General features: G+C 38.2%; 1 protein-coding gene across 1 annotated transcript in view; it reads right to left on the bottom strand.

Annotated features, from left to right (window-relative positions):
- Positions 1 to 12500, bottom strand: part of LOC125658191 (uncharacterized) — a 41711-nt gene that overhangs the window by 5606 nt on the left and 23605 nt on the right. Inside the window, exons 3-6 of the mRNA XM_048889358.2 lie at positions 3567 to 3619; positions 3190 to 3361; positions 2667 to 2887; positions 2096 to 2131 (exon numbers count right to left, since the gene is read on the bottom strand). Coding sequence (XP_048745315.1) covers positions 2096 to 2131; positions 2667 to 2887; positions 3190 to 3361; positions 3567 to 3619 — 482 coding nt within the window. The remainder of the gene's footprint in view (positions 1 to 2095; positions 2132 to 2666; positions 2888 to 3189; positions 3362 to 3566; positions 3620 to 12500) is intronic.

Below are 12500 nucleotides of genomic sequence, written 5' to 3'. Positions count from 1 at the left end.
GTTCCCAATCTCCTCTAGTATATATAATGAATTTAAGTGAAAAATATTGATTTATGACGACGATTGACAGCTTGTTGTATCACAAGCCCACGAGAATATTCCACTCATGTCGAGACATCACCCGGGTTAGGCGATACGTACAAGGCTCACTTTATGTTAAATGGAGAGAGGTTGGCAATGAAACAACCACTACCCATCTTTAAGTCTTTCGATTTACAAGATTGAGACATAAACGGGCATCGAACCAACGGCCTCTCCTTAGAGCGTTCGTTTCGTGATCAGGAAGTGGTGGGTTAGAGCGTCAAACCTACTCTGTAAAACGTGAAAACTCCTTTTCACTAATTGCTAGGCATAAAGAGTTGCGGGTCTTTTTGGTATGATCTTTAAAATAGAGGATCCATGTCACTGATGGTGTTGGTACGTTAAAACACTCTCGCTGCCACGGCCCTGGGCGCTTACGTACACTATGTGGGTCTACATTTGTAGCACTTCACCCATAGCTGGGGATGTTGTCGAAGGAACGTAAAACAAAAAGAACCTCCTCCATAAGAGAGCCTTTCTGTTGATTTCCACATTAAGCACATTTCCATATGTGCCTACCGAGTAGTGACTTCGGACTTTGATAGATTACGGTGAATTTCCTCAACGGGATTATTTATGGAAAAAACGGGCTTCATGATTTGTGAAGTTTTCGATTTTTGGAAAACCCGTACCTATTAGCACAACCCTCAATAAAAAAAAATTAAACGTAAAATAAAAAAAAAATCATACATTAATAACAAATTTGAAAATGATCTCACATTTCTAGCTATATGTACATGTATTTTGCATGGCAAATTGAAAAGGTGACAAGAACGTCATAAAGTGTAACCTATAAAGAAAATTATGTCAAAGCCATATAACGTTAATCGCGATGTATTTTCTTAATGTTTTGAATGCCGAAAACTGAAAATCATAAACTTTGGTTAATTGATTGATTGTGAATTGTTAAACCTCCCACTCGAGAATATTTCACTCATATAGAGACGTCACCATTTCCGATGAAAGGCTGCAAAAGTTAGACCTATGCTTGGCGCTTACAACCTTTGTGCAGGCAGAAATACTTATCGTGCCACACCTGCTGTGACATGGGGCCTCAGTTTTTGCCATCACATCCGAAGGACCGCCCCATTTAGTCGTTTCTTACGACAAGCAAGGGGTACTGAGGACCTATTCTAACCTAGATACCAACGGGATCTTTATCTTTAAATGAATTGAAAATGAGAAGTTTTGTTCTCTAGAACTATACAATGGACGTAGGCCAATAACAGTGAGGTGCCTTTATTTGTGCTATTAATGCATAGCATGACGCGAAATATCTAACGACGTGTAGTGGGTAGGGCATTTGCTTCGAAACCGAAAGGTCCCGGGTTCGATTCATGATCACAGCGCTGCGTCACACATAAGACGTTGAACAGAAGCAGTGACTGTTCCTTTACCATGTGCCTGACACTAGAGGTTAAAAGTCAGGAGTCATTCAAATATGACTTGAAAAATGACAGTCCCATGTCGAGGGCGTCGTTAGCACGATAAAGAACCATCGCTGCTACGGTCTTGAACATCTTGCAATTAAGTAAAGAATTTAGCACTTTGCCTAAAGCAGGTGACGTCTTTATACAAGTACATGTAAAACCCCGAATGAGATTAAACAGCACAGTAAGGATTCGAACTCGCAAAGCGAGAGCTCTAAGACTGAACTTTCGATAAAATTCTCCACTGTGTCAAAGTTCAAGGGTCCAAATCTTACAGTTTTTTATACAAAACATTGGTGACAGACAGACATGGAAATACGTACTGTCATACGAAGTGAAAACCATAGGAGTTTACGTTTTCTATGATGGACCCTAATGAGTGTTAAATATCATTTCAATGACCACACCTTGTAGTTTCTCTCTCTCCAAAATCCCCTTTATTGAACTAAATCATCAGACACCCAATTTGATCTTAATTTACGGTGTTATTAGATTTGTGTTGCAAGGTAATTATACAGATCGCTATCAGATGTTAGTTTACAGCTGGGAATTTTTAAATGACATTTTCTTACTTAGTTACTCACCCTCATAGCAACTGCTTGTAGGAGAAATGCATGGATCTACAATCATAAGATAATTAATAGTACATGTAAATGGAATGTTACCACTGAACAAATTTGGTCCCCTTTCCCGCGAGGAAATCTCAGTCCCCTACGAGTAATCTTTATCTCCGATAAGAGCTGAACTTCTGTAACCCCTCAAGATTTTCAATACCACTGTACTGTCTACAATTGCTGAGAAAATCGAGAAACATAAAAAAAAAAAAAAACATGAATGGAATGATTTAGGTCCATGCTCTTTAAAAAAAAAAACCCCCATTGTTTTTATGATGCTGCCACTGATGGTGCTGAATTTGAGCAATTTCGATAAACTTGCAGGTTGTTATACGTCCGATTATGAATTAGATAGAGAACAATGGCATGTCATAAGTTGTAATGCATATACATGTATATGACACCGGTGCGATGTTTTTTTTGGTTTAAAAAAAAAAAAAAGAACGCACACGAAGAACTATATCTCCAAATTACTGCTATGAATGACAAAAATAGAGTCTCTATTTACAAATTCACTGTTTATATGTATTAAATAGCTTACTCGCATCGATATTTTCACATATGAAATAATGCGGAGTATTGCATGGATCCATCCAGAAGTTGGCTGTGAGTTTCTGAAGGTAGACACATCTATTCACATTAGGATTATTTGGCTGACTTGGATGCCATTTTGTCCAGGAGTACTGTGCACAATCTGCCCATGCTTTCTCGATGCCATCTGAATCTGTCACGTGAAGACCGATCCAAACAGGTGACTTGTCTCTGTCAAAGGTTGAAGTGACGAGTCCTTTTAAACTTTGATACATTTACATGCTTTCTTTGAGCCTAAACGGCATACACCAAATTTCAAGTAAATGATTACTTTGCAAATACAAAGATCAAGCTGATAAGAGAATAAGTTAGAAAAACTGTTGTCACCACACATTTTAGTTTCATCGTTTAGTAATTCAATATCAGCATTGATTCATTTCGAAGCGAGGTAAAAAGTATTATAGTGCTTTTCTACATCTTTGTTTACCTGTATTAACTTTACAGATTTCAAGGTACCTAGTTGGTCGACTTACACTTTGTCTATTGAATTCCAGGGCGTTTGGGTGGAAAAGGTAGATATCACGTCGTATTTGTCTTGTGAATCTACTGTTACCGGAAATCCTCCATTAAGAGTGCAAATAGAGTAAGCCTCATTCCAAGTCCGTTTCTCATCGTAGAAAACTAACTTGGACAAACACAAGCATTCTGTACAAAATTGATAAAAATGATTAAAAAATTCATTATTTTGATTTGGTGCATGATCATATTTCTCATTGTACTTTTCTCCATAAATAAGGTGACCCAAACATCACGATATATTAAAATATCTACAACCAAAAATTGATGCAATATTCTTTCTGCTAACATTCTTCAGATGAAGAAAACAATTATATTTTACTTCACTCCTTACCACTTAGAAATGAGGCAATGAACAGGACAAAATCAGCTTTACAAATATAATACCTGAAATAGAATGAATGAATATTGTAAGAAACCTTTCTTGGTTTTGGTTTCTGATATCCTCTTAGTAAAACATCATTCGTGATTTATCAGAAGATTCCAAATACTACATTTCATAGGATGTTTACCTGCATGACAATGTAAAGAGAAAAAATATTTGAAGACAGATCACTGTTTGTCAATCTGATTAAAATCAGATCCTCGATCCGCTCCTCTCTTCTTTTTTCTCTCTTTTTTTTTCTTTTTCTTGTCGCTACACGTGTAGCGACAAGAAAGAAAAAAAAGAGGAGCGGATCGAGGATCTGATTTTAATCAGATTGACTGTTTGTTATCTGCACCTTTACATCATAATTGACAGATAGGTTTCAGCTCACCTGAGCTGTAAGCTCAAGTGAGTTTTTCTGATCCCCTGTTGTCCGTCGTCTGCCCGTCTGTCTGTAAACTTTTCACATTTTCGACTTCTTCTCCAGAACCACTGGACCAATTTCAACCAAACTTAGCCAAAAGCATCCTTGGTTGAAGGACTTTCAAGTTTGGTCAAATAAAGATACATGCCCCTTCAAAGGGGAGATAATAACAAAAATGCAAAAATAGGGTGGTCATTTAAACATCTTCTTCTCAAGAACCACTGAACCAGAAGAGCTGAAACTTGCATGGCAACTACCTGACATAGAGAAGATTCAAGTTTGTAAAAATCATGACCCTCGGGGGTAAGATAGGGCCACAATAGGGGATTAAAGTTTTACATATATATAAGGAAAATCTTTAAAATATTTCTTCTCAAGACGGGTTGTCACTAACGCAAGAATCTGCATCCTAGAAGCAGAAAATTCAATCGGGACGCAGGTTTGTCTGATATGGCGAGTCCCGTGGACGCGTCCTGGACTCGAGTAAAAATCATAATTTTACTTAGAAGCCCTGATACTGTGTTTTGATTACTCGTGGTAGGACAAAATCTAGGTAAAACGTTATATAACGTTCGAGTGCACGGAGATAATACCACCGATATATCTGACTTGTTTATTTAGCGTCAGTCAATTAGGTGCTAATTAGAATATGCTATTAAAAAGATAATTAGATAAGATGCAAAGTGAAAAACATGCTCCCACCGGCAGTTATTAATTTTTATTTCATATTTATTTTATTTATTTTTTCAAATCGGGATATATATTTAAATATAAATGTTTGTCTTCTGGTATCCATTTTTATTGGAATCGAAAGTAACGTAGTTTGTAATTTGGGTATATTTTAGTAACTTTTACAGATCGTCGGCAAACGAAACTAGTATGCATCTATTTTATGACAATAATAATTTGATTAAAATGCTGTTTAATATTGAACAGGGTTGTTGTGATAATAATAATAATGATTGGTTTTATATAGCGCCTTTTCCAGCGTATGCTGCTCAAAGCGCTTTACAGTAATCAATGTACACTATTACCCCGGCAGACCATGTATCAATCTAGAACTTTCTCAGCTTCCTAGGAAGCATACAAGCGCTAGAGAACTAACATTCTAACAATATCTTTCACTGTCTATAGCCAGGTACCCCTTTTACATTTGGGTGAAGTGAGGAAATTCATGTAAAGTGCCTTTCCCAAGGACACAATGTCAGCCCTGCCGCGGCCAGGACTCGAACCCACGACCTTTCGGTCGAGAGTCTGACGACCTAACCACTCAGCCACCGATGCCACAAGGAGATAGCAGATCCGGGGAAGTAATTCTGTTGGCGTGGACAATTAATCGTCTGAGTCTAAATTCCGAACAAGTACCTTTAATTTCACGTGTACAAAGTGATCACTGCTAAGCATGGGCTTGGCAATACTCCGATTTTTGCAATTTGTGGGAGATGAAAGTGAACAGAGGTGAGTATCAGCTGTGCTCTGTCTGTATGAATAGGGGTGTGGGGAAAATGACTTCTCAAACTCAAACACTACATCTCTCTAAGTCCTTAATATTAAACTTCCCATTTAGGTCTATTATTAATTTATTTTAATATATCCAGGCATATCCTGGATTAAATATAGGATTCAGAATCCTATTCCCTCTAATATCAATAAGCGTATGCTCCTTAATAGGGTATAACGCTCTCTGTATTATAGTTTAAATTAGACACACATGCACTTAAATTTATCAAGTGCAAGGTGAAGATAACGAACAGTGGTCAATCTCATAACTCCTATAAGCAATACAAAATAGATGGTTGGGCAAACACGGACCCCTGGACACACCAGAGGTGGGATCAGGTGCCTAGGAGGAGTAAGCATCCCCTGTTGACCGGTCACACCCACCGTGAGCCCTATATCCTGATCAGGTAAACGGAGTTTTCCGCAGTCAAAATCAGTGTGCCAAGAGCGGCTTAACAATCGGTATGAAACACGCCAGACAGCATTTGACCCTATGCGAGGTTGTATTAACGAACTAGATCGTTATAACTACCATAGAATTTGCGAAATGCTGACTTCAATCGAGACTGTTGAAACCCCTGTACCATCAAGTAATTCTTTAGACAATAACGTATCGGTGCTAAAGGCCAACTATCTCTCAATGACAGTGGTCTAACGCGTCTTCCGTGGCCTTCTCATAAAGTCATGGACGTGCGAGATTGGTCAACTCGACATTAAACACTTTCCGCCATAAATACATTTGCACACACAATTATTTTTCTCCTTTCGGCCAGTAACTAAGGAAATTTAGGCGACTATCTAAATTATTTAGACAAATTCAAGCACAGAGTTGGTGGGTTTCTGCACTGTATCCGATGGGATGCTCCCCCGTACCTCCTTTGCCGCGTCCACGACACAGTCTTCAAGACCGTATCCCCGATTTTACTGATGGAGATCCGAGGGTTGATCGACCACAGATGAAGAATAGCAAGCTATCTTCAAGAAGCCCTTCCCCCGACTATACCGTGGGGATCCATGGGCGATCGACTCTAGGAAGAGGAGATGGACCTATCCACCACCTTCTGGAGGACCTAACCATCCCTGGATCTTCAAGAAGACCCGTCGCCGTTTCCAAGGGATCCGAGGGTCGACCACCACCGTCGCCTCGCCGCAACAAACCTACTGTAGCAGGGCCCCTACTGGGCAGTCTGCACTATAAATCTACACCAACGTCATGACTTCTGTGGCCAAAAGACCATTAAAGAGATGCAGGATATCACTACCAGTGACCCATGTAAAGAGAGCTCAGGTTCTGAACCACTGGGCTAGAAAAGTACAAATTTACATGAAAGCTTCCTGACAGTGCAGATTCAAGTTTTTCCAAAATCATGGCTACCGGGAGTTGGATGGGGCCACAGTAGGGGATCAAAGTTTTACATACAAATATATAAGGAAAATCTTAAAAGTCTTCTTCTCAAGAACGACTGGGTCAGGAAAGTGCTTTACATGAAAGCTTTCTGACATAGTGCAGATTTGAGTTTGTAAACGTCGTGTCCCCCGAGGGTAGGATGGGGCCACAATAGAGGATCAAAGTTTTACATGCACATATGTAGAGAAAATCTTTTTCTCAAGAAACACTTGGTCAGAAAAGCTGAAATTTACATGAAAGCTTCCTGACATAGTGCAGATTCAAGTTTTTTTTAAATCGTGGCCCCATGGGGAAGGATGGAGCCCACAATAGGGATCAAAGTTTTATATACAAGTATATTTACTCTGAGAAAATCTTTAAAAATCTTCTCAAGAACCATTGGGCCAAAGTTTACATTTACACGAAAGTTTCCTGACATAGTGCAGATTAGTGATGTACTGATTATCGCCGACTTTCGATTGTCAGTCGCTATAACTGAAACGATGTGAATAATCGATTGTCATTTCGAAAATCGCCGACGTCGATATTTTTTTCATAATACAAATACCCTGCCGAAATAAAATGGCTGACGAAACTGAATCATCCGATAAGATTGAATTTGAATATTGTTTACTGTCCCGCTCGAGCATATTTCACTCACATGGAGACGTCACCATTGTCGGTGAAGGGCTGTAAAATTTAGGCCTATGCTCGGCGCTTACAGTCTTTGAGCAGGGAAGGATCTTTGTCTTGCCACACCTGCTGTAACCTCGGATTTTGCCTCTTACAAGGAGCAAGGCTCTATTCTAACCCGGATCCCACAAGAACAACAACAAAAGTCGCGAGATCTATCCCTATCCCGGGAAAACCAACTCGAAAGTATAGGATTATTAACTTCAAATTTCTAATGATTTTAGACGTCTCCATTAGTGAAAAATTCTCGAGAGAGAGACGTTAAACAAGATACGATCAATCAATCTAATGATTTTATTCTAATTAACTTAATATTTAGGGTAAAAAAAAAAATAAAGTAAATTAATATTTATGCCATAAATTTGAAATTAATAAAATTCGACTATTTTTCGATTAATCAATCGAAAAGGTGGATCCGTTAATCCGATCATCGATTATTTTTTTCATTCCCGATTGCCCATCACTAGTGCAGATTCAAGTTTGTAAAAATCTTGGCCCCTGGCGGTAGGTTGGGGCCACAATAGGGATCAAAGTTTTACATGCAAATATATAGGGGAAATATTTAAATATGATTCAAGGTGACTCAGGTGAGCGAATGTGGCCCATGGGCCTCTTGTTCAGTTTACAGAGATTGTTTAACCCTTTAACCTAAATATTAAGAAATTCTTTCAAATCTCCAATGTCAAAATAGAAAAAGATAATCATATGAAATTGTGCTGAATACAGAATAACTAGTTATCCTTTACCTCACTTTCAATGCCAGAAATTAATCGACCCCTAAAAGTGAAGGTCAATGTCATGAAATACTGTACATATTTCTATATTGCGACACTAAACGAGGAAGGGACTGGATTTAAAGAATTTATGAAAAGAGGAATAAGACATGGATGCCTAAAATCCACCACATTGAAAATTTACCGCCGCGGTGGTCTAGCGGTAGAGCGTTCGCCCCGTATGTGGAAGGTCGGGTTCGAATCCCGGCCGCGACAGACCTAAAACGTTACAACAGGTATGGACAGTTCCATCGCCAAACGCTCGGCATCAGGTGTGAATGTCACGGGTCCTCATAATATCTATTATTTAGTAAATATTTATTTGCTATAAAAGTGGAAACCACTGTATGTTGTATACACAGGCACTCGACGTTTTAAATATCTATAATAAAAAATTGTCTTCCTGTAAACATAATATATTGACAAGGTATACCACGCCGCCATCTTAGTTTTTGTTTTTACCAGCTGCATCGCTTGAAAATTTCGACGAAAAGTTCGATATAATACAATAATTAGAACCCTACCGTCTAGCAACAACTCTGTCAATATCTTATCTCTCGCATCGTTGTGGAAAACTCGAAATAATGTCCATTGATCAAATATAATCAAGCATCAACTATCGTCTACTGCTCCTCAAAATGCGATAACTCCTGATCTAAGGACAGAAGTTGACATCATTATGCAAATGAGAATTCCCTTTGCTAATGTACCCACTGACGCTTGTGCGGGGGGGGGGGGACTGAATGCAGGGTAGTTGGAGTCCTGCAAACAATAAAACTCGGGCACAATTGTGTGGTTTCGGGACAGGCTGGCACGGGAAATTTAGTAAATCTATCACATTACCAAATAACATTGGAAATGTTCATGACCCCCCCCCACCCCCACCCCCCACCCCCCCCCCCCCCCCCCCCGCTTCGACTCCAACCCACGTTTTGTCACCCATTGTGACAACACTGAAAATTTACAGATAAGCAGGACAGGACATTTGGATGTATAAATGTCACTGTGTACGTTTGAGAGTATACCCACGTGTAGGTGCGTGTGTGTGTGTGTGTGTGTGTGTGTGTGTGTGTGTGTGTGTGTGTGTGTGTGTGTGTGTGTGTGTGTGTGTGTGTGTGAATTCAATTTTGAAGTTTTCTTATTACGTTATGAAATTTACTTTCAACAGAAACGAATGCATGAATAAGTGAAGTTATCATGTTTAACGTTTAAAAAAATAAATAAAGCATATATTAAGAGAATAATGTTCAAGATCTATTACCTCGCTCACTGCTAATTATAATATTTACTATTTTTAATTTTATCGACCAATGAAAAAAGGGCTATCCCAAAATTATGTCTACGTACGTCCACCTTTTAGCGATTTCTCGTATTCGAGAAGCAGTAGACGATGTTTGACGGTTGATTATAGCCGATAAATGGACTTTATTTCCAGTTCACCATGACGATGCGAGAGGTAAGACCTTGACAGAGTTGCTTCTAAACGGTAGGGGTCTAATTATTGTATTATATCGAACTTTTCGCCGAAATTTTCAAGCGATGCAGCTGGTAAAAACGAAAACCAAGATGGCGACGTGATATACCTTGTCAGTATTATGTTTACAGTAAGACATTGTCTTTATTATAGATATTTAAAACGTCGAGTGCCTGTGGTTGTATAGTACCTAAAATCGTGAATTCTCATATAATGTAAATATAAACAGTTTAGGGCAATGCACATTATTCCAACTAATGATGATATTTATATTTATAGCTTCTATTAGCCAAACTCTGCTCACCGTTGCTCGTTTTTGCTGTCATAAAAAATCTGAACAAAAGAATGATTGAGATTGAAAATTTGTCATTTATTACAATACCAAATGACGAAAGAAATCTCAAACATAAGATTTTGGGGGAAATCAGATAATACATTCTACATCAAAGTACCTGCAAAGCTAAATTACTCAAAGTCTGATTTCCCCCAAAGAAGACAAAGTAACTTAAATAATGCTACGCTATAAGATGACAAATAAAAATTCATCAAAACAAACACAGAGCAAAAAGATGGCGAACAAATAAGGCCACAAGATATGAAACAGTATCATATCGGCGTCATCCGAGGTGAGCAGAGAGAATTAAATAGTTTGATTGTGGAGAGTTAACAAACAATTATAACACAGGAACAGTTAAATACTGACCTGATCGCAATTAACAGTGTATATGGTTACTAAAGTTGACACATTTCTGTGCTATAACACAAAGGATATTGTATATAACAAGACATAAATTTGGACATATCTGTTTATAAAAAGATAGCTTAACTAAGTGAGTCAGTAAGGTATATTGCACCAACCACATATAGCAATGTATAAAGTACCAATACAAAGAAAATTTAACAGATACCAACTTGTAAAAAACCTATTTTGTTTAAATATTTACACAGTACCAAACTTCTTGCAGCAGTTAAACACTGACCTGCTCGAAGTCTTAAAATTGATATAATAGTCAACTGATACAGTCTTTAGCAGCAAATAAACACTGACCTGCCCAAGTTTACAACAGGTGTATGTACGCAAGTGATGCAGTCTTTAGCAGCAGTTAGACACTGACCTGGCAAAGGTTGTTGCTGAACCTGAATGCGCCCTGACTATTAAGTTAAAAAATCAGAGGATGAGGGTAGAAAATAAGTTAAAGGTTGAAAGCAGGTATTCTTATGTAGCGAGGAAAGGCATTAGAGTTCCATCTGCCTAATTGTTTGATCAGATTCTCAGAATAACCCAGACTTGTGGCATATGTAGTAGCACCTATTCTGAAACTATGGCCTTTTTACAAGTTTGGGTTAAGACCAGCAAAGATTGCAGCGGCATAGAGTTATAGCATAATTAAACCCCTACGTATACATACATAAAATACAGGTAATCAACAACCGGCTGACAGATCCACGTTAACAGTTCTTGAAGAAATATAAACAAACTGGAATAATAAGATACATTAAGAAGGAAATTCAATGCGATTCTTGATAAAGATTCAATATTGAATCGAAATAGAAAATAATTAAGGATTCAAGCAGCAGAAAATACGATAAAAGGCTTCGTAAATAGCCTCCGTAGACCTTTGAAATTTAACATAATCAACACCACTGAGACTGAATAAAATGATGATGAATTATACAAAACATGCCTTTCTCTTGTGAACCAACCCTTGACTCTTTTGAGAAGTGCAAACAAAGTCGAGGCTGTTTCACTATTCACTAACAATCTTTTTCTCGCTCACCGAACAGGATCAAGCGCACATTCATACAAAAGCTGAACGATATAGTCTAGAATAATAGTAAAGTTTTGTAAGCAAAAATACCTATTCAATACCATCCATCAATAGAAATTATTTTATGAAAAACATAACAAAGAAAAAATATATTTAGTTCCGTGAAAATACAAGTATTTTCGACATAAGGCCTACAGGCCTTATCGGTCACCTGAATATTATATGAAAGTATCGAACTATCGATCACTAGCCCAAACGGCTATGAAGTCTAGAAAAAATGTCCTGTTCTGCATATCTAACCTAATTTCCAATATTTCGCAATAGTATATTCATATCACATGATCAGTCATTTAAAGATTACTTTGTTAAACTCCACTCTGATTTTACATATAAGTATTCTGAAGTTGATATCAATGAGACGCTGGAGTTCCTCATTGACGAAACCTTGGTTTTTTGTGATCAGGTCTTCTAAAAGTTGTCTACAATTCCCATGGGCATGAATTATGCTCCTTTACTAGCTGACCTGTTTGATATTTGATATCATGACCTTTCAATAGGCATGTCTAGCGAGTCGGTCAAGCAAAGGGCACCAGATAGTCAGATCATGCTACAAATTCCAAGGCTTGCTTACTCTTAATTCGTCCCATTCTGAAATCAGTTCTTTATGTCGCGTTACTCTGTATTCATTCATTTACATGTCATACACAGGTGAACCTGGATAATGTTTAGGTATACCTGATTGTGCCAAAATGTCGGCACTGCATAGACCAGGGGCTCGGACCTCAACCTACCACGAGGTTCAATTTGCAATGTGGCCAACCACAGTGACTACATTATCTCGTTAGGTTTACTTGCTAGGCATTATTGGGCCCAAGTTTCAG

This window comes from Ostrea edulis, chromosome 9, assembly GCF_947568905.1.
Source record: "Ostrea edulis chromosome 9, xbOstEdul1.1, whole genome shotgun sequence".
In the NCBI taxonomy this organism is placed as follows: Eukaryota; Metazoa; Mollusca; class Bivalvia; order Ostreida; family Ostreidae; genus Ostrea; species Ostrea edulis.
Note: the sequence above shows the minus strand (reverse complement) of the source record. Positions and strands in the feature narration are given on the sequence as shown.